Here is a 23,216-nt window from a genome sequence, read left to right as displayed (position 1 = left end):
GCCCTTAGAGTTCCTAGGTGGTCTCCAGTCCTGACCAGACCCAAACCTACTTGGCTTCAGAGCAGTAAATGTGTCATGGAGCTTCAGACCATAGACCCAAAACATTTCCAGATGGTGGGATTGTCACACTTCGTTCACTCGCTCTTTATGGAAGCAGGTTTCATTCAACATATGTATCATGTGTTCCTTGTCCACTTCTATTTTCAGTCACATTAATTTTTGCAGGAAATCCAAACTTTTTTGTTGGCAGTAGTATAGTAGCACAATGCCTGCATGTCTTGACTGTTACTGGCATTGCTGTTCCAACATTTTTGAGAGATGCCCTGATATAACAGACCACAACAGAAAGAAGGGGACGAAAGGGAGAGGGTCAGTCCCCAGAACTTGCTGTATCTACTGTAGTGTGGAAGGAACACTGCAATTCTGCAAGTGGGAAAACAATGGCTAGCTGGCTCTTCAAGGAAGCCCATCTGGTAGTGCCTTTACTCCCATGGCTACCTCTGTAGAATCTACTTTTTGTTGTTAGCAACTAGATGGAGTCACAAGTTTCCTTCAGTCTTGAAAAAGTGCAGTTTATTGACCACCTTATACCTGAGGATCAAGATGAGTAGTGATGGTTTCCTTACTCATTCTCACAACACAGGTATGTTCTGTATCTATTTTAGAAACGAGACAACTGAATTTGTGAAAGTTGGACTTGCCTAACAATGTTCCTTGGTCATGACTCAGAGCACAATCCTGTCTGACTTTCCAGCACCAGGGCAGCCGCAATGCAGCCCCAAAGTAAGGGAACAAATGTTCCCATACCTTGAGGTGGCCTCCAAGACTGCCTCCCCAACACAAGAAGTAAGCATATCCCATAGGCTCAGCAGCACCGGCACTGGAAAATTGGATAGGATTGGGCCCTAGGAATTTGGACCCCCTGATCACCAAAGGTCACACCATGTGTTTTTAACACTTAATGTATGCTATGGTGAACCTATGTTATACATGATACCTAGCTGTGGAAATGGCTTCTCCGAAAAGTCTGCACAGGTGGTGTCTTACCTGTAGGTTGTATCCTACGGACAGAGTTGGGCCAAAATTCTGGAGTTCTGCTGCTTTGATAGCACTAGGGGGCACTCACTATCCATTAAAGCATTAATGGGCACTTCGTATCCATGAGTCTCCATGATCCATGAGTATCAAAAGAGCCTCTTTATTATGAGAATGTATATGAAAAATATTTTAATGTAAGCCCACCTCAGCCCTATTCAGGAGAGCACTGTAAGAGTTCAGATGACCAGGGAAGCAGAGGGCAGTAGACAAGATTGGTGCCATAGACAAGCCGAAAGTCTCTTCACTTATCAGAAAGGAAAGAGGGAGATGTACATCTGATTTCAACAAAACTGTTCACATTCAAGTAATGAACTTTTTGTAGAATATTGGGGTAAGGAGAAAGTAGCCTTTGTAAAATCTAGTATGATTTGGAGAGAGGGGCATAGAATGAGAAAAATACCCGTTTGACTGTTGCTGGTGAGCTGAAGATCTAATTACACCAGGCAATGTAATTTCAATGTATTTTATATTCATATATTAACATGTGCGTTAATCATTGTATTAAGACATTTCCCACTCTTGAATTGCATGGAATCCAAGAAGGTTTGAGGTCACCTGAGCTTAGAGCATAAGAAGGTCCTTAGATGCAAGGCTGACATCAGTCAGTCACTCTACAATGGGCGGGTGTCATTCTGCCTTCCTCCCTCCCCTTCCCCCACACTTCCAGTTTGAATAGTTTATGCATGCCATGCCTCTTAGCTGTTCTGTGCAAGCAATACTTTGTGGGACATGCAGACTGGGTACCTCTCAGGAAGAAACTTCTGTGGGAAATGATGCTAGACTAGATGGGCCTTTGGCCTGATTCAGCAGGGCTCTCCTTACACTCACAACTGATGATCCCGCATGGGGCTACTGCTCTTGAAATGAAAGTGAATCATTCCCTGCAACACAAGTGGGTCTGAATGTTCTGCTGTTGAAGATGTTTCGTGTGTACTCATGTTCAGATCTGAGCGCATTCAGACACAGCAGCATTCACAATCCGCCATTGGAGGCAGTGGCATGCTGTTGTTTGTGGAGGCTACGCATGAAACCTATGTTCATGAAATGCATGAAAGTTTCATCCGAAGTCAAAACCAAACTCCCAGGAAAGGCAGGAGCAGCAACAACACTTCCTCTTCTTCATTAAAACTAGAGTTCCATTTATCTCCTGCTGCGAGGTTGCCACAACAAAAACTCCATCTCCTGCTGTTGACCGTTTCCCAACTTCCATGAAAACATCTGGCTCCATTTTCCTGTATCTTCCCCCTCTTTGGAGCCAAGTGGGTCATTTCCCATAAAGGAGACAAATGACTCAATCAACAGTTTTTACTAGATGACTAATTTGCATGTCACAATTTTGTTGGTTGAAACAAGCTTCTGTGACATCTGGGAGGGAGAAGCACACAAGCCATATGAGTGATCAGGCAGAAAGTGTTTGTATTTGTATTCATATTGGCCTCCACTCCGTTTTAAATTCTTAAGATTCATTCTGCCTGTTGAAGTGTTGGTTTCTGTTCTTGGAGCTGAGAATGGTTTTATACAGCAGCATGATCCGGAGTGTTCCTGGATGCAGCCTCAGGTCCACCACCTTCACACAATTGTTTAAAAAATAGCAGCCACTGACCATGCTCCTCGCAGGGTGCAGGACTTCCATGTTTGATTTAAAGTGACTGCATAAATAAAGGAGCTCCATTCATAGTGTCCCTGTAAATCAAACTGGGAGTCCTACACTCATGTGCTTGAGGAAACTGTACAAGGAACACAGTAAGAAGGCAGGTGATCCACTTCCTGCTCACTTTTAGCAGGCAGAAAGTGGATCAGTGCAGGTTGCATCCTTGACAGGCTGGAGGGAAGCAGTGGTGGCAGCAGACGGGATGTGGGATGCAAGGCACCCCAAATCCTCCTGCAATCTGCTCTGTAATCTGCTTTGATGCAACCCGCATCACCTTACCTAATGGATGGGCTACCCCTGAAGATGGCACAGTATGAGGTCTTGCTGGTACTGCAGAGAGAGATTCAGGCCAATTTACAAACACTTGGGCTAACATTGAGCCTGCTGGAATAGTGCTTGTTTTCTGTTTGGGATCAAAACATTGTGTGTTCTGCCACATATCCTATGAAGCCCAAAGCAATCACTCAAGTCCAGTTTTTGTCCAGGGAGTTACTGTATTAAGGCAGGGTGGCCTGGATGATGTAATAGGTTGTTTTCCATCTTGGCATGTATGATTCTGTAAAATTTAACTCCACTTGTAGAATCATTAACTGCTTTAAACAGGAAAAAAATATTACACTGAATGGATATTAAATCTATAGAAATTACTTTCCAGTATCTTGTAAGATGCTATTGTTTAAGGTGATTGGCAAGTCTTTTAGGACCAAACCACAGTTTACACAGAAAATGTAACATGGCATGGTGTGTTTTGGTGTTTTTTTTTCAAAATAGCTCATAAAATAGGGCAGAACTGCTGTAGGTTGTAGAAGACCTTTAATATTTTGCCCCACAACAGTTACAGTCTTGATTGCAACCCCACCCCAACATGCCATTTTAATTAGAACCAAGCTTTCCATTCGAAAGCTTCCCCCCCAAAGAAAATTAGTATGCATTCCATGTAATGTATAGTTTGACACTTGGGTCCCAATCCTATTGGAATGTTGCACTGCTGGAAGTAGCATCAGTGCTAGGAGCTTGGGCAGTTGATCTTAGAATAAGAAACAAGATCAGAGCAGATCAGAAGCAGAATTATTCATCAGATGACTTGAAAGGTATGGGATCCTTGAATAAATCTTATTTTGCAAAAATAAATTGGACCCTCCTCTTTTTGCTATTGACCTGTATATATATGTTGTAATGTGGAATAGAGTGGTGAATGGCCCAATCCTATGATTTCCTCCTCCTGCCAATGCAGCTGTACCAAAATGGCTCATACTGCATTCTGTGGAGTAGGGAGTCCTTAAGGTTTCCTCTAAGTAAGGGAACAAATGTCATCCAGGGTGAACTCCGTGGCAAGGATGTGTCTACTTAGGCCTGTGCCAGTGAAATTGCTGATGCAGGTCTGTGTGGACCTGTGCCATGGGATCAGGTCCAGGAAGGCGGTTTGGATTCAGCCACTGCTAGCAAACCCACCCCTTTTCTGGGCCCAATCTGCCCCCAGTGCTGTCCCCTTTGCCTATTTGTTCAATCCACCCTGTTGCCTCCCTGATAGGATATCGGTGGCACAATTGCTGCTAATACCACCCCCCTTCCCAGCCTCAACACGCAGCTTTCCCTACCCCAGTCTCCACTCTGTTTCTTCTCCTCTCCTTCCTGTTCCACCCTAGTGCCAAAGTACCAGTGCTGGGGCCTCTGCAGTGACTGCTGTCATGTGGGCTTGGCTACTTGCCTCTAGCACCACTGATCAGGCTCTACTCCATAGTATGTTGCCATCTGCGGAGGCCGTAAAGTGTGCTGCATTACTGGAACATATGCTTTGGTGGCGTAAGTTAAGATTGAGTTCTAAGGCTACAATTCTGTGCAAATCTACCTTGGAATAAATCCTATTGAATACATGGGGACTTACTTCTGAATAAACAAGCATAGGCTAGCACTCTAATGAACCTTTTATATTTATCTGAGACGTTTTAAGTTTCATTTTTTCAGTTTTTATGCATTTTCTTTAAGCTATTTCAATTCACTCCAAAAGTTTAAGATCTAATGAGCTAGATTAGTAAATAAAATATCATAATTCAGTGGTCTGCAAACTGGGGCATCGTGACACCCCACCCAGAGAGCCCTGGCCGCTTTCCCCTTGGGGGCTGGGAGGCAGCTACGCGATCCCCAGGAATCACGTCGCTAAGGGGGCTGCAGGGACTGGCATTTACTTACCAGTCCCTGCTGCAGCCTCCCAGGGGTGCGGCTAGCCCTGTGTGACCTTCTGCAGGGCTCCCCAGATCTTAAAAAGTGAAAACGGAATGATTGCACTCCACTTCGAGTTTTGTGGAGGTGGAGCACGATCGCTCTGCTTTCACTTTTTAAGACCTGGGGAGCCCTGCGGACAGTCGTGCAGGGCTCCCTGCACCCCAGGAAGGCTGCTGCAGAGACTCCTAGAGAGTTTGAGACCGCTGTAATAATTAACAACGTAGAAATAATGTAAAGAGAAGAAAACACTCAAATAAAGATGCATATAGTTGATTTTTTAATTGTACAGTCCTAATGAGGCCTGGCTACAGGGAGTGTAGTGATAGGCTCCCGTTCTTTGAAGCATATCACTACAGCACTGTCGGTAAGGGTTTCTTCCCCATACTTTGACTGGCACATTTCACACAATTTGTGCTGCTGTCCTAGAACTGAGCTCTGCAGAATAAGGGTGACAGAGATATGTCCAAGGCTGTCACTAGCATACCTCGAGGGGTCAGGGGGGCTAGTGCCCATGGTCAACCTTGCCACCATCCACCGCCTGCTTCTTTTGCTTTGAAAATAAAATGGAAAAAACCAGGTGGCTGCTCAGCGTCATTGTGGCCACTCAGGGTGGTGCACAACCGTTCCAAACATGCCAGAAGTAATTCCAAGTGATGGGGGAGGGGCAGCATTTGTGTTCCTGGCCCAGGGTGTCAGAAGAGCCAGGAATGCAACTGCAGTTGCTGTCAGTTCAGTTAAAACTTGGTGTCCTCTTCAAATGTTATATCTTTGTGGAACATCTAGAATAAGGGTGGCTTCTGTCACGTCTCGTGCTGTGCTTTTGATTCCAGAACACAGTTGCCAGCATCACTGGTGAGCTACGGACCTTCCAGGCACAGTTTGAGGATGCAATGGCTGCCCACCAGAAGGAGGTCAAGCACTTGAATGAACACATAAAAGAGCTGGCAAGAGAGAAGGAGCTTATGGGGAGAGAGGTATGTATGATCCTTTGGCTGATTCTTTTCACCCTGGATCTGCGGTTTTCCAACTCTCAGGGAGTTTGGCGACTCAGGGAGATCCCCAGGATCGCGTCGCTAACGGGGCTGCAGGGACTGGGATACACTCACCAGTCCCTGCAGCAGCCGTCTCGGGGTGCGGGGAGCCTTGCATGAGCGTCTGCAGGGCTCCCCAACCTGCAGAAAGTGAAAACGGAGCAATCGCGCTCCACTTCCTGTTTTGCGGAGGTAGAGCTCCATCACCCTACTTTCACTTTCTGCACCCTGGGACGTCTGCTGCAGGGACTGGTGAGTGCATGCCAGTCCCTGCAGCTCAGTTAGCAACATGATTCTGGGGATCGCATCGCTGCCTCCTCCCTGCCTCCTCGCTGCCCCCCCTTAAGGGGGCAGAGGCCAGGGCCTTCAGGCTGGGTGTCGCGATGCCCCAGTTTGAAAACCACTGCCCTAGATTGAGTCTCTGTTTATGTTGAATACAGTCCAGTAAAAGGTCTGAATTTCCATTTGTCAAAGGCTAGGTATTCACTCCTCTTCTGTGCATTAATGCAGCCTGTGAATAAGATTCTTTGCCGTAGAAGAAGCATTTATCCTTTTTTCCAAGTAGGTAACTCCAACTGAGTAAACAGCAGATGAGAACTCTGATGCCTTCTGTCCCCATTGAGCATCAACCATTCCATATGGCATCAACCATACAGAACCCTATAGCAAATGTACCCTGGAACCAAGCTTTTTTGTTTTTGGAGGTGCAGATACTATGTTCAGGGCAAAGTTGCTGGTGCTGCACACACTCCTATCACTGTTCCCTAGATGAAGAGCTCTTTGCAGGTTTTCACTTTCCTTAAAAACCTGTATAACCAGAGGTGATAGCAAGAAAAAAATTGAATGTGCACATCACAGGAAACTATACCCTTGTCACCTCCATGAAAAGTGGACTTCAGGCTCTACAAGAGTTGGGCTAGAGGCTTGCAGTGATGTCATGCTAAGTATGAGTTGCCAGTGTACCCCCCTCAAATGGGTGTGGATAAGAATGACTGGCAGTGGCCCCAACCTATCAGTGCCCTTATAGCTTTTCCAACAGTGCCTTACTATTGGCTATACTGGAGGCAGGGATAGCTGCCTGTCCTCTCACATCCCCTCTTTCTCTGGATGGTGACTCTAGGAGTGGAAAAATATATTATTGTTGGCATCCTTCAGTCTCGGAAGACTATGGTATTGCGCTCTGAATGGTGGTTCTGGAACAGAGTGTCCTCCAGAGCACAAAGCCTGGGTAGAGTAGATATGGAGGATAGACTGTTACCTATGCAGCAAATCCCCCCTCTCCACGTCACTGAAATGGTCCAATGGAAAGGCAGAGGCCAATACAGTTGGTTCCAGCGGCGTTGCAGGAGTTGCCAGAACATGACTGTGTTCAGCCATGAACTGCCTCAGGGACTCACGCTCCGGATTTTGCCTCGAGGTTGACTCCTGAAGCCTTTTCCATAACTGGATGTAGCCACAAGGCAGTGGAGGTTTGGGATCAGAGTTTTCCTTCTCTCAGATGAGCTACCTTCCCAGGCTAACGAGTCCCATCTACCCGGTAGTGGAAAAATAACTGCAGCTCTTAAAAACATCCCCAGGTGGTAACCCTCACCCACTCCTAGATGCTTCCAGGGCTCTGGTTCTCTACAAACACAGAACAGCAGAACAAGAGAATGACCCCAGCCTGAAAACCCTGGGGTGGAGAGAGGGGGAAATAGAAAATGAAAGGACATAAACGAGGAAGAGAGAGTAATTTAACATGACAGGCTGTTTATTTTGGCAAAATATGGCCTCCTTTCAACAGATTTCAAAGTCCAGCCCCAGGAGGGACCACACAAGCAAGCAGAAGAGGGTTGTTTCAGAGGGCAAGGAGGGCAATAGGAATGGGGATGGGGCGAAGGGGCTGCCTAGATTCATCACTGGCTAGGTTGGGCAGAGAAAGATGAGCGCAGCATGGGAAGGGGAGTGTGGAGACAACAGCAGATGAGAGAGAGAGTGAGAGGCGAGCGGGAGAGGACAGTTGTGGGACTAATATAACAAGCCGAGGCAAAGAAACACAAAGCAAAATCCTCACAGGCGCCAGCATTGACCTACTTATCGCCATGGGAACCATAACATTTTCACAGCCTTTTAACTTGAGGAAGCCAGGCTTGTTGAACAGCTCTGCCTTCCCCATACATGCAGGCAAGCACACTTGCATAGGCTCCCATGTAAACACACTTACACTTACTCAGATGCAGCATATCTGTTGCACAGGCAATAATGATATAGCTGCCTTAGGCTCCACGAGTTCATCTAACTCAGGTTTGCATACACAGAATCTCATGTGTGTGCACAATTCCCTGTGCATTTACACACGAACAAATATTCCAGTTGTACAGAAACAGCTGTGTGGATTCACATACACAAATGTGGGCAGACACACTCATCTGTACACTTCAAACACTGAAATGCACAATCACATGTTTACTTCTTCCCCCCTCCCCCCCCCCACACACACATACACAAACAGGCACATTTTAGAAACTCCTTCTCTCCCACCCTGAAATACCCTCTTCTATGTGCTCAGGGCTCAGCTGGAGACTTGGCTGCCTAGGCATAATTTCAAAAGAGGCTGTGTAGAAAATGTTCTCGTCAAGAAACAATTGCAATAATCACATAAAGAGCTTTGCTGCACAGTTCCTGTAAATGAACATGAGAAAAGTTGTCCTTACAGAGAAAGAGAGACAGAGCGAGGAAGGGAGGGGGGAGTGTGTTCATGTGCAATGTTTTCTTTTCAATCCCACCCCCTGCTAACCACCACCACCCCCATCCTAGGGAATAAAAACAGTTTATTTTATGATGGATCGTCCTGCTCTTTGGTCACTGACCTTTCTTCGTGAATTTCTGCCGAGCTCAGCAGAAAGCACTGAGTGCGTTTGTGGATCCCATATGTGGGTGGGGGCTGGGAGAGAAGGGGGCTCACCCTAATCCTTCTCAAAAACAGAACAACAAACACGGAGCTGGGCGGAATGAACCAGGCCAACAGGGAGGATCTGGACAATGTTACAGTTTTTAAAGGAAAGAGTTAGGAAAGAAAAGTGGGAGGAAAAGAAAAGGGGACTTGGGGATTCTTACAGAACTCATCTACCCTCCATCCCATAATACACATGGCACAGAGCAAAAGCAGCACAGTAGACTCGGAGCCCAATCCTAGGTGTGTCTACTCAGAAGCAAATCCCATTGTAGCCAATGGGGATTACTCCCAGGTAAATGTGGATAGGATTGCAGCCTCAGAGAGCCTACTGCCTTTTCCAGGAAGGAAGACTAGAAAGCCACTGTTGTGTTAGTGGTTAGCGTGCCAGACTGGGGCTGAGATGGACTCAAATCCCCACTGAAGCTTACTGGGTGACCCTGGGCCACTCAGTATCTCTCAGTATAACCCACTTTATAGGGTTGTTATGAGCATAAAATAGAGGGGGGGGGGGAGAAGAACTATGTCCTGAATTCCTTGGAGAAAGAATGGGATATGAAAATAGAAAGAGTGGTTGAGCCCTGTTTTCTCCTTTGTTTAAGATCCACAGTAACACTGGGCTGCTGTCCCAGAAAGTAGCTAGATTTCCCCTGTGCAACCTCTAGAACACAATGCACTGCAATGGGATGCAGGCTTCCTTGTACCTATGCAGTTGGGCACTAATGGGGGCATGTTTGCTGCCTTGAGTAGGACTCTTAAGAGGCTTGTTCATGTCTGCACTAAGGTTCACTGTAGTTCAAGGATGTGACCCTTTGGGTCTGACTCCATCATTGCTGTCATTTCTGCTACCCTGTTGCTACTGAGGGCTATTCTTGTCTGTACCCACCTTAAGCTGTGAATCGGGTGAAAAATGGATTGGCCTACTTCAGAGACCCACCTTTAATGCCACGTGTTGTGTCAAAAGCAGCAGGAAGTAAAGACAACAGAGGGCCCTAAGGACAGAGCAGCCTGGCCACAATGGCCAAGTATGAATGTAGTTCACATGTTCAGTCCTCCACATTTCTTTCTGTACCTTGCTAAGTGTTCACAGAAACATTTGTCTCAGTTTTGTGCAACTTGAACTGTGTAGGAACAAACTCTGATAGTGCCACTAAAGCAGGGGTGTCAAACTTATTTCATGTTGTGGGCTGAATGGCATTCATTAAGCAATGACATCATTAAGCAGGAAGTGATATCATTAAGCAGATTTTGGCCAGAAATAAGCACTTTGTTCTCACATATAAACTCATTAGCTGCAAATGACTGAAGAGAAATTGTGCAAATCTTGATAATATTTTCAAGGTATGGGAAAGCCCAATTACCATGCTGGGAGAGCCCAAGGGTCACACAGGTTGCTCTTTCAGCAAAGCCACTTCTGTCATGGCTTCACTTCACAGCTCAATAACTGAGAAATCCTCTGGAAAGTGACGTCGCAGCAGAAATGGTGCTGCTGAAAAGGTAACCCACATAATAATTGGGTCTCTCAGTACCTCAGCATCTCTCTCTCTCTCTCTCTCTCTCTCTCTCTCTCTCTCTCTCTCTCTCTCTCACCACTCTTGGTCTGCCCCTTCCCCTGTAGTGTTCCTACTGCAGACCTAAGGACAATTACTAAGGAGGAGTACGTTCTATTGAACTCCATGGATTTATTTCTGAATGTTGAGGCTTAGGACTCTGCAACTGGTTTTGGGTTGCTATCTTAGCTCAGTGTGTCTTTCTCTTAAAGTCAGAACAGCTAAAAGTACAACTGCGCCTGGCCGAGGAAACCCATGCAGGAGTCCGCAAGGAACTGGTTGAACTTCACCACAGGCTTCAGGAGACTGAAGAAGCCCGTGACCACCAACAAAAAGAGCTGCTGGAAATCCATAGGGCTGTGGCAGATGAGAGTAGGGAAAAAGAAGCACTGCAGAAGTCCAACACTGACCTCAGGGCAGCCATCAAGAAAGCAGAGAATGAGAGGCTCAGGTTGGTAGACATAGCCCTGCAACCGGCTGGGGAGGCAATTAAAAGCCCCTGTTCACTGCTGACATGGATGCTGCCAACTTGCAATGCTTCTAGGTTAGCGCAGGTGTCTAATGCATGCCCTTGTAGCTTGCAGAGATTCAAAGAAGAAAAGGAACAGAAGATTGTTATCCTGGAAGAAGCAAAAGCAGCAGTTGAGGGAGAGGTGGGAGAGCTCCGAGCAAACCTTCGGGAAGTGGAGAAGTCTCGCATGGAAGCCCGGAGAGAGATACAGGAGCTGCGCAGGCAGGTAGCTGCAGCCTAGATCCTGGCAGTCTTCTGTTTTTCAATAACTCAGCTCTGAAAGCACAGCAGTTGATGCTGGAAATACTTGCAGTTACCAGAGCTGAGGGGGTGGAGGGGGTGCACATTTTATTCAAAGTCACCGGCAGCTGCTGCAGCTCCTGGCTGATCTCTTGACTTTATGGTACTTGAGCAGAGTGAGCTGTGGCAGAAGCAGCGTCACCATCACAAATGAGTTTAGAATCTGGTAGCTTTCTGCCTGAAGAAAATTAGTCTTAGGATAATAGCAAGCTATCTTGGTCTGACTCAAACTAGCAGACCTGATGTCAGTACATGGCAACCTTGGGCAGGTGCCGAGGCCTCAGCACCCTGGCAGGCCCCACCACTGAGTTGGAATTGAGTTGGAATCGGTTCTCACTTGGATTTGGGTTGAAGTTTTGCTGCTATCCACAATTTTTTCCCAACTGTGTCCCTGACATAGTTGCATGCCAAGGCATTGTGGAGGAAAAATGACGGCCATCAGGCGGAGGCTATCATTTGTCCTAGAACATCCTAAATGATGCTCACAGCAGGTGTTTTGTGAGGAAGAAAGGTAGTGGAAGTCAACCAACAAGAAGAGGAGCAAAAAAAGGCCCACCACCAAATCAAGCCCCCTCCCCACAAGACAGCTCCTGAATGTTGGAGTCCATGCTGTAGCTCATTGTTGTCACTTCTGACTGGCAGTGGCTCTCCAGGGTCTTCCACAGCCTGACCCGGAAATCCTAAGAATTGAACTTGGGACCGCCTGCACACATATGCACTTCCACTGAGCTTCATCCCTTCCCCAGTTTGATGTCCTCAGTAACTAGACTCTAAGTCTAATACTCGAATGAGGCAAGCTCAGCGGGTACCAATTATGTAGCGCTGTAGCAATTTTTCTCAAGAGGACAGTCTACCTGTGAACTGAGCCCCTGAACAGAGACTGTGCACTGGAGAACACCCTGGTGTTTTTAAAATGTTATCCAACTCTCCTATTTCAGGTGAAGACCCTAGAAAGTGAGAACAGCAAGAGAGCCCACGAAGTCAGTGAGCTGCAGCTTCAGTTACTGCAAGAAGAGCAGCAGGAACAGAAGAGCAGCAAAGAGGCCCTGGATCTAAAGCAGAAAATATCTGAGTTGGAGATTGGCCGTGAGTCCGCTCACAAGGAGGTAACATTGTGACAAATAGTGAGGAACCAAAATGGGGGAAGAAGCATAGCTTAAACTGGGAGATCTGAGGAGGGTAGTAATTAGCAAGAAGAGACATTGGAGGCAGTTGTGGAAGGTGGCAATTGTATACATAAAGGGATAGAAGTATACTTCTCTTACAGCACAATCCTTTGTATGTATTCAGTGGGGCTTACTTCCAAGAGTAATGAGAATGGATGATGGCCGGATCCCAAAGGATCTCCTCTATGGAGAACTCGTGCAAGGAAAGTGCCCTACAGGTAGACCACAGCTGCAATACAAGGACATCTGCAAGAGGGATCTGAAGGCCTTAGGAGTGGACCTCAACAAGTGGGAAACCCTGGCCTCTGAGTGGCCCGCTTAGAGGCAGGCTGTGCAGCATGGCCTTTCCCAGTTTGAAGAGACACTTGGCCAACAGTCTGAGGCAAAGAGGCAAAGAAGGAAGGCCCATAGCCAGGGAGACAGACCAGGGACAGACTGCACTTGCTCCTGGTGTGGAAGGGATTGTCACTCCCGAATTGGCCTTTTCAGCCACACTAGACGCTGTTCCAGAACCAGCTTTCAGAGCGCGATACCATAGTCTTTCAAGACTGAAGGTTGCCAACAACCGGTTGCCAACAACTCCCAAGAGTATAGGATTGCAGCGTACTCCTGTTTTACATTTATGTAGTGCCAATGGTATGCTGCTCAGAGTAGGAATGTGCAGCAGGTATTTTGTGACATAGTGATGTGTAGAAGTTTCTATCTCTGCGTCAACTTTTAAGTCCTGAAGTCCTCTGGAGAAAACCCACAAGTGAAGTTACTATGTCACATGACATTGTGATATCTGCTGCCTTGTGGGCAAATAGCAAATCAAGGATGGCAATTTCACCCAGGAAAATGTCACAGGGATAACCCCTGTGCAGCCCAAACTGGAACTGCTTCTACTCCCAAACAAGCATTTGCTATTTTAAAAACAGCAGGGTGATCTGGTGATCCACCATCTCATCTAATTTAGTGCATAGTGTGATGGGGTAGGCAGATAAACATAAATCTTTAGCAGCATATAGTTGTGATGTAGAGCTGTGTGTGTGTATACAAGAGCAGGTGTGAGGGAATTCTCTGTTGCCTCTTTTCTGAGGGGTTGGAAGAGCACATGCTCTTCCTGTAGTAGATCTTCTTTTCTTTCAGGTGTTGAATTTGCAGAAGAAGCTGTCTGCCATGGAGTCAGAGGCTCACCTTCAAGAGCAGGATCTTACACAGAGCCTCACAGAGAGCCGTGGCAAGGAGAAGAAGTTGAAGGATGACCTCCACAGCCTAGAGAGGAAACTTCAGGAGGCCAGCAGGACAGGCGAGAGCCTGCAGCTGCGTCTCAGCACCTGTGAGGGACGTACCCATGGTTTAGAAATTGAGCTAGCCAAAGCGGAGGCAGCCAAGAGGGAGGTTGAACTCAAGTTGGTGGCACTGCATTCTACTCTGCGCCGCACACTAGGGCTTGGTAGCCGGAGTCCATCGCCGCAAAGATCCGGCTCCCCAACTAAAGGTCAGAAAGCTCCTATCTAGGATACCCTTCATTCTGCTGTGGGCTAAGCTTTAGCTTAATCAATACTAATGAACAGTGATCGTTGTCTTGCCATGGAAAGACAACAGGTCCATTCCTTGGGGAAGTAGCAGACTGAATGCTGGAGCGGAGGAGTCAGGAAGGAGATGGGGAATGTGCTTGATTTCAAAAGTATTGTGCTGCTACTTATAAGCTGGCATTGTTCATCATTTATTAATTATATTGATACCCCACTTTTCAGCCAGTACTGCTTTCCAAAAAAAAGAACACACAAGGAATAGTTAAAGATAAGTTGGTGGTGGAGGGTAGCTTCTTATGCCCCCTGGGGCTGATGATATACTTCAGATGCTGAATTGGCTCTGTCCTCCAGATGGCAGAGGCAGGAGGAGTTGCAGATGGTAAACATGCCAACCCACAAAATTAGCCCATCCATTGCTCAGTGGCAAAGCAAATATCTTGCATATAGAAGGTCTCAGGTTTAATCAGTTCTTTTCCCAGTTATAACACAGGTAATAGAACCGGAAAAGACTTGCTTGAGATCCTGGAGAACTACTGTCCATTTAAAAAAAGAAAAAAGAAAAAAAAGAAGGCAACACTGGGCTTAAGTGGACTTCTGGTCTGACTCTGTATATGGTAGCTTCTTGCATTCACTGATGTACTCAGGATTCTGTTTTCAGTATGAACTGAATGCTGATCATCTTACCTGTGGAAGTGATCCCACATTATCAAGCATGTTTCCTGCACACATCCCATATCTTATGGTATGAATGGGATCTCACTCCAAGCCTTTCTAAAAACATTTTACTGGGTTATGCAGCACACTAAAACCCCTCCCTCTGACTACATGAAATCCTATTTAGCCTCCCATTTTGACTTCTGAGATTTTTGTCAGACACTGCCTGCATACTTTCAAGTCTATCTTTGTGTCCTCAATGTCTTGAAACTCACTTTTATTGGAAGGCTGAGATCCTCACAATGCTGACTTCTCACCATGTTACAAATTCTGGGCTTGTGTATTGTAATCATGCGATCACAGAGCACACCCAATAATGTCTATAGTCCTACTGGAACTACTATTACCACATCCTGATTTAGAGCTTAAGGCCAAATTATGATGAATTTGTGGTTTTGGCCCCTTTTAAAAAAAAAAAAATAGTCCATGGGGTGCACGAAACACCTCAAAAGCACAGTGGAGGTAAAGGACTTTTCACTTAGCCATTTGACCTTCAATTGAAGTTAAAAAAATAATTAAATATTCCACTGTGAGAAATATTCCACTGTGAGAAATATTCCACATCAGAGAAGGCCTTTTTACAAGTGCCGCCACCTAGGGAGGTATGAGGGGCGGTGGCAAGAAACAGGGCCTTCTCAGTAGTGGCACCAACGCTATGGAACTCCCTTCCCCTTGACTTAAGAATGGCTCCCTCTCTTGAGAATTTTCAGCGAGGCCTGAAAACCCTTCTGTTTAAATAAGCCTTCTGAGTTCTCGGCCTTTTTAACATCTTTTAACATCTTTTATATTTTTTACAAGCCTGATTCTTTTATGATTTGCTGCTGCTCTATGCTCTTTTTACCGGACTATTTTTTATCTGACTGCTGTTTTTATGATATGTGTTAATATGTTTTTAATCTGTTTTAACCTGTTGTAAGCCGCCTTGAGTCCCTTCGGGCAGAAGGCGGGGTAAAAATAAAGTTGTTATTATTATTATTATTATTATTATTATTATTATTATTATTATTATTATTATTATATACTGTGATGTGCGGATTTGGACAAACTGTGGTAGGGAGTCAGAACTAAAGCCCCCCCCCAGTGCACTTTTTAGAAGGAAAAACAAGAGCCAAATTCACTTCTTCATCATAGCATGTACTAAGGCCCTTGGCTTGGACTCTTAAATGTCAAGAATGTATATTTCCACAGGAACCAGCGGTCGACAAACACCTGCCTCCTGCACTGGCTCTCCTGAGAGAAGCCGCTCCCGTTCCCCATTTAAACAACCTTCTCCTCTCCGAGGCGAGCAAGCCACAAGTGAAATTGACCCTGATGTGGTCCGAGATGCTTTAAAAGATTTCCTTCAGGAGTTGCGGGACACTCAAAGAGAGAGGGTGAGTGAAGGTTTCTCTTTCCATGCTTTCCTCCCTTTTTTGCAAATAAAATAAATGAAGTTCTGCCCTGATGATAACCTACAGTGCAAAAGGCAGGACATTATGAAACTGTGGTCTTTGAGAGGCCCATCATTGCAGCTTCATTGAATATACCTGTTTTCTGACTAAATAGTGTTACATCTGTACAGCTTGCTACAATTTAGGCATACTGAGTGCATCAGCGCACATTGGTCCCTGCTGGTTCAGATGCCTGACAAAAGCAGCATGTCCACCTGGCTTCCCATGATGAGCACAAAGAGGTAATGGAAGAAGAGGTAATGGAGCTTCTAGGATCCCACAAGGTTCACAATCCCACAATATGACAGGGGATGTTTGTTAAGTACAAACATTTCTTTCTCATATCTATGGGAGAGTTTAAAGCAAACAGACCACCTATTTAAATGTCAGTTGTTTTTTTAAGAAAAACTACACTCTTACAATTCGATCATGTTTTGATCCTCATAAGAATCTCTACTCTGTTTGGAATCTTGGTTCAATTCTTTCATTCAGTAGCTACTGCCTAGAGGCAACTGCTGTGCCTGAAGTTGCAATCCTGTGTATGCTGACTTGGAAGTATATCCTGTTGACAAAGTACCTTAGATTGGGATGCATGGCTTACTGAAACAGGGCCAGCTCCAAGTTTGAGGAGGCCCTCAGAGTCCTCTGGTGGATCCCACTCCTATATCAGTGAGCTCTGGTGGGGTCTAGAGCAGTATCTGAAATAAGTATCTGCAGGAACACTCCTCTCATTGCCAGAGGTCTTGCTCATTGCCGTGCTGTCCTTGCTCTGGTGTAATATCACTTTGGGTCATTGTGAGGGAGAAATGGTGGGAGGCTGCCTACTCAACTACAATCCTATATGTGCTTACCTGGGAATAAACTCCATTGAACAGAATGGGACTTACTTCTGGTAAACATGAAAGGAGTATCAGAGGGGGAATTCTTTTAAATGGGAGGCCCAAGGCCTGGGGGGGGGGGGGAGAGAAACAGTTATTTTAAAGGAGGCCCTGAGGCCTGGCATCAGTGGTGAGTTCTGTCAGACTGCTGAGATCCAAGCAGCTACCCAGGGATACCACATTTTAACAGCAGTCTGCCCTGAAAGCGGTAATATACTGTAGTGCTTAAGTCCTTTAAAGCATTCTTAAAACTCACAGATTTCAATAGCAAGTTCAGGAACTCATTTACTTCATCAAAGTCTGGTGGTTGTTGAGGTTTTTAAAATGTTTGTTTCATTTTGCTTTTTGGCCCACATACAAGTGCTCATCTGCTTCTGGGCACCTCATTTAAGATAACATGCCATGCTGCTTTTCAGTGCCATGTTAGCTTTAAGGGAATTATCATCAGAGTTTTTGTATATGTATGTATTTGAATGTCTGAGGAGCACTGTGCACACAATACCCTCCTAACCTTCTCTGGATTGTAGCCAATGACTTGTCAAAAGTTTTTAGGGAACATAATTTTCATCTGACCAAATTGGATCCCAAAGGCAATGTTGTCATTAATTCCACCCATGGGTTAAGGGACTAGTTTTATGCCACATAACCATATGGTGGCTTAGCAACAGAATATGCAAGAGTCTACATGCATGTAATTGTGATGTAGATTGGGATGGGCAAACATTTTGGCAGGAAGTTCACATCATCTTTCTGACACTGTGTTGGAGGTCAGGAAAAAAAATTAATTTACATTTTAAATTTACATAAATGAATACATTAGAGACTGAACTTCTATGAATGAATGAATTTTACTAAGCTTATTTATAATACACATGAGAACTATAATACAGGAATGTAGAATTACATGAGAACTATGAACTGTTTACCCCAGACCTCTTGCACAGTGAAAACATATAGACCAAGCCAGAAACACATGGAGACATAAGTTGTTCAGAAGCAATTGGAAGGGGTGGGGTTAAAATAATGCCCAGGGAAAAGCAGAAAACACATGGAGAGTATAGAAGACCCTGCTCTAACTCAGGGGGGTCAAACATAAGGGCCGGGGGCCAGATGTGGCCCACAGAAGCTTTTTATTTGGCCCTCGGGCTCTCAACTGCTGAGCAATGCTGAGGTCCCACTGCTGAAAGGTGGCCCACATGATAATTGGTCTCCCCAATATCTTAAAATATGATCAAGATTTGTGTATTTTCTCTTCTGTCATTAGCATCTAATGAGTTCCTACACAAGAACAGAGTGCTTATTTCTGGTTTGACCTGTTTAATGACATCACTTCCTGTCAAATGACATACCATAGATACTCGCCTATAGTACATGAAATTTTTGCCAAGTAATCAAGCTCCAGTTATCACTTCGCCTTATCTCTGAATCAATCAGAGGGCAAAGCCTTTCAACTCTGAGCAGTTTCCTTTCTCAAGCCACAGACAGACAGGCGCCAAGTTTCTCAAGCAGCAGGCAGGCAGGCACAGCTCCTTAGAAGCAATTTGTTAACGTTTTATTCTCCTTCCTTCTGCTGCAGCCTGGTTCTGCTTTGCAAATGCTTGCAAAGCAGGTCTGTTTTTTGAAACACCAGGATGGGAATCCTCCTTTCCATCTGAAGCAGGCTACAAATCAATGCACCCTTACTTAAGAATAACACCCATGGAACGCCGCAGTGGGTCTACTTCTGAGTAAAAAGGGTCGTAAATATATGCAGCTTCATCTCTCTACTGTGAATTGAATTGCACACTCCCAGTTATGGGTTGTATGTTGTACATAGAGCTTCTGGCGTAACACACCAGACACCTTAAAGGTGGATTTGATTCATGGTTCTCCTGCAGTGGTTCCCAACCTTTTTCACTTGCATATCCCTTGGCAGCCCATTTCCATAAATTGTACCCTTCATATTGGCAAAATGTTTGTAATTAATAATACAAGCCCTCATCTCCTCTATATGAAAGCCCAGACTTCATGTATTTATCACAGTGTTTTCTCTTTTTATCTGTTTGAAGAACAGAAGACTCTGCTTTTGTACTGTTTTCCACCAGAAGTGTGCTGAGAAATTCTGGGTGATTGATCACTTTTCATATTATGTTTCAGCTTTTCCACTGTGCTGGTTTTCAATCACTGGTTCATAAATGAATTGATGACCAAAAACTAGCTATTGGTGGGGCTTTCACAGCCAACTAGATACCTCCCTTCCTGCCTTGCTGGTCCTTGCAAGGTATTCTTGTCTTGCAAGGCATTCTGGAACATGACTTGCCTTTTTCTACAATTATTCCATTCTTTTTCAAGTACCCCTAAAGGTCCTGTTGAGTGTTCCTGGGAGTACGTGAATACCAGGTTGGGAACCGCTGTTTTACTGGTGTGTTGTTTACAGTGCACTTACTCTGATAGTGCTTACAAAAAGGTGATGAAGACCAGAATTTAAAAAGAATAAAAATATATCTTATGATCTTTTACTATGTTTTTAATAAATTAAAGACTACAGTTCTTAGGTAACAATTAGTGGTGGGTTATTTTTCAGGATCTGGCCTCAAGTAAAATCAGACAAAACTATAGTCAGACACCCCCCTGTTTAACCCCTGACTTATCCAAGGGTCATAGAAAATTCCATGGTTGTTGGCTCAAAACCTGCCCTCAGCTTTTCTGTGGGATCGACTTATAGGTGAGGGCCTGCTGTGGTCGCTTCCGGCTCTCAGCAGGCATCATGAATGATATTTAGCCCGCTGTATGAAATGAGTTTGACACCCGTGCTCTAACTCATCCCACAGTTCACATCTGGTGGTTGCAACCAGCAGTTGCAGGCCAGTGCAGGCTCCAGTAGTCTCCAATGGGCCAGAGGCTCATTGGAGACTGGGGGCTACCTGCAGGCCAGATTGGGGGACCCTGAGGGTTGCAAATGGCCCCCAGGCCAGGGTGTGCCCACCCCAATGTAGATTATGGAATAATATGCAGAGTCTAATCTATAGACCAGCCATTTTCAACCACTGTACCGTGGCACACTAGTGTGCCGCGAGTGGCCCACAGGTGTGCCACATGAATTTGGGTGAAGATCATTTATTAGTAGGATCAATGGGATGTGATCCCCCCACTGGCAGCATGGTGTGCCTTGTCAACTGTCAAAAACCTGATGGTGTGCCTTGACAAATTTAGTGCCTTGTCAGTGTGCCACAAGATGGAAAAGGTTGAAAATCGCTGCTATAGACTTCAAAAAGTCACGTATAGTTTAAAAACAACAACAACAAAACAGGTCTGGGTGTAGTTAGCTACAGGTTATTAATCTGAGCCAGGAAGATCTGTGTATAACTCCTATCTCCACTATGTCTTCACTTCACGTCTTGCACAAAGCACTATTTTGGCCTCCAAGTCTGAAGTGGCTACTGAAAAACAAGATAGAGATTGTACCGCAGTGTGCTTTGGGAAAACTAGATTTTGCAGTAAAGATCACAGCTGTGCTGTTTTTCTTCAGTTTCCATCCTGATCCTGATACTCTGACAGAAACACTGTAATGGAAAAAATATCCACATTTCTACAAAAGGGTTTTATAAGCAGAGCAAAAACTGTGCAACTTGCATCAATAAGTGCAAAAGATATCTTCTTTGCAGTCGTAGAATTATACTCTAGCATAGAACTTATTGATCTTACGAGCATGTTGCTCCTCGGGGAACGCAGCTCTGCTTCTCTGAGCATGAACTGGGGAAGGGCACTTAGCATTCCACCACAAGCAGGGCTAGGCCCCAAACCTCCAGAGTGCTGTGGCTCTGCCAAGCATCCAGTTCATCTACCCAGCACTGCAAACTACTCCATTCTGCAGGATCGCATGAGCCAACCTAGCTCAGCTTGACCCCAAGTTGACTTCCAAGCCATATGTATAGCAACATTCAAGGGCAGTTCAGCCCTTTCTCTGTCCTGTGCTATTTATTGCTCAAAAGCATGCCTCTTGTAAAAATGCATAAATATTTATACTGCACCAGAATAATTTAAAAAACATGGGCTGTCATAATAATCATAGCATCAGATCATCCAACGGCCTTTCTGACAAACTGAGAAATTAGTTAATTTTTTCTGGGCTGCAGAAAATCTAAGACATTCCTTGCTTTTCAGCCTTGTCCCACCAAATTGCTGGAGTTCATTGTTAACTACTGGTAACTGGAAAAAAAAATATCTGCAGTCAAGAGCAACAAATTTCAGTTCACACTTTTGTAGCCCTGGCATCAAAATTGGCCCAAAACCTCCTAGTGCCTGAGGCATTTTGCCAAATGTTGCCTCCCCTTTCCTAGTGATATACCAGCCTCTGGGCCTCCTGCTTCCTACATAGGAAAAGGAAGACAGAACAGAAGAAGGAAGTGTGGAGGAGATGAGGAGAGTGGTAGATTGGAGGTGCTGTGATTTACCATCTTCTTCTTCTACTCCATCTCCCTATTCACTTCCCAATCCAGGGAAAGAGAAATGGGAGCAGTGGAAATGAGTGGGTGAACAGAGGAGGTAGCTCCCCTACAGAGGGACAGGATTAGGAACATTTTTCAACAGAAACACATCAAAGGGAGATTAGACTGAGAACCAATCAAGTTCATTTATAGCACAGTCCCTATCGTGAGGGAACAGGTGTCAATCAAGGACATGGATTTTTGTCACATAATCACAGTACTTGAATATTTGCACAGCACTTGCTGATCATGTAAAAATGTTCCCGTGTACCTTGATGGAATCCTTACAACAACCATGCTTGTATTACAATAATACAGCTAGGTATTATTATTGCAGCTAGGGAGCAGCTAAACTAGGGTCACGTAGGGTCCAATCCTATCCAACTTTCCAGCACTGATGCAGCCCTGCCAATGGGATGTGCGCTGCATCCTGCAGTGGGGGGGCAGTCATGGAGGCCTCCTAAAGGAAAGGAAACAACAGTTTCCTTACCTCAGGACTGCATTGTGGCTGCACTGGTGCTGAAAGTTGGATAGGATTGGGCCCCTAGTGAGAATTAATGGCAGAGATGAAATTCAAATAGGGAAGACCTGATTCACAACAGTGTCGTGGCCACTATGCTACAACAGCTCACACAGTTAATTGGTTTAGCATAACTGGGAGATTGTTCTCACTTGTTATCAAGCTTAACTTGTATACTTTAAAGCTTCTAACTTGACGAGGCAACTGCTGGTTTCAAAAACCAGTTCTGTTTCTCCTTCTCTATACTTATGTGTATACCTGCCTACTGAGATTTTCACTTTATCCATCTGATGAGGTAGATTGTAGTCCACCAACATGTATACTGAAATAAATGTGTTAGTTCTTAAGGAGCCACAAGATGCTTTGTTGTTAAAAGTGTGTCTGTCTCTCTCTGTCCCAGGATGACCTGAGGAGTCAGGTGATGAATATGAGCCGTCAGCTGAATGAAATGGAGACTGATCGTGACCGGACCAAGAGTCGCATCCTGCAGCTCCAGAAGTTCCTAGCAGATTGCGAAGAAGGCTTGTCCTCTTTTTCCTCCCTCCTACTACAATATTGTCCTACCTTGGGGGAGATTCATGGATGTCTTCCTTGCTTCTCATGCTCTTTGCTTGCTTGCCAGCAGCCAAGATCCTATTCCCTTTTTCTTGGCCCAACATACCCCTTGAGGGTCCTCAGACTTACACCAGTTAAATAGCTGGCGTGGTTCTGAGAAGAACCATTGGGAGCCAGGCAGCTTATGGAGGTGTAAGTAATGGCATTCCTGATTAATTCCTGGTTAATGACACATTGATCTGTCATCTTAACCTGCCATTACTTGAATATGGCTTCAACTGAGTCAAGACCATTATTAATAAGTGTTCATGAATAAATCTGTTTTCTGCCCAAAAAATCTATTTTGCAACACAGTCATTTTCTTAAAAAAGAAAAAAAAACAGCCTCTTATTTGCACCTTCAGGCAAACGGGGAGCAGATGGACGTCTGAGCAGTGCACAGGCAGCATTGATACTGCAAGAGGAGGCCACTCGGAAAGCAGAGAGGGAGCGGCAGGCATTTGCAGAACAGGTGGACACCCTGGAGCGCAACTGGCACGTTTCTCAGGAAAAGAACAGAGAGCTACAAGTAAGCATAAGTACTCCATTTGAAAAGGAACAACCATTCAAAGATAAGTCCCAGCAGACCTTCTGAGGGCCAGGGAAGCTGCAAAAACCAAAAGTGTTGATTTTTGG

General features: G+C 45.2%; 1 protein-coding gene across 1 annotated transcript in view; it reads left to right on the top strand.

Moving 5' to 3' along the window:
* CROCC2 (ciliary rootlet coiled-coil, rootletin family member 2) overlaps positions 1 to 23,216 on the top strand; it is a 105,613-nt gene that overhangs the window by 69,522 nt on the left and 12,875 nt on the right. Inside the window, exons 23-30 of the mRNA XM_066621670.1 lie at positions 5,803 to 5,946; positions 10,698 to 10,936; positions 11,063 to 11,222; positions 12,235 to 12,402; positions 13,591 to 13,942; positions 15,882 to 16,066; positions 22,388 to 22,508; positions 22,946 to 23,109. Coding sequence (XP_066477767.1) covers positions 5,803 to 5,946; positions 10,698 to 10,936; positions 11,063 to 11,222; positions 12,235 to 12,402; positions 13,591 to 13,942; positions 15,882 to 16,066; positions 22,388 to 22,508; positions 22,946 to 23,109 — 1,533 coding nt within the window. The remainder of the gene's footprint in view (positions 1 to 5,802; positions 5,947 to 10,697; positions 10,937 to 11,062; positions 11,223 to 12,234; positions 12,403 to 13,590; positions 13,943 to 15,881; positions 16,067 to 22,387; positions 22,509 to 22,945; positions 23,110 to 23,216) is intronic.

The sequence above is a fragment of the Tiliqua scincoides genome, chromosome 3 (genome assembly GCF_035046505.1).
Source record: "Tiliqua scincoides isolate rTilSci1 chromosome 3, rTilSci1.hap2, whole genome shotgun sequence".
Taxonomy (NCBI): domain Eukaryota; kingdom Metazoa; phylum Chordata; class Lepidosauria; order Squamata; family Scincidae; genus Tiliqua; species Tiliqua scincoides.
The sequence above is the reverse complement of the archived record's forward strand: the minus strand, read 5'-3'. Positions and strand labels throughout refer to the sequence as shown.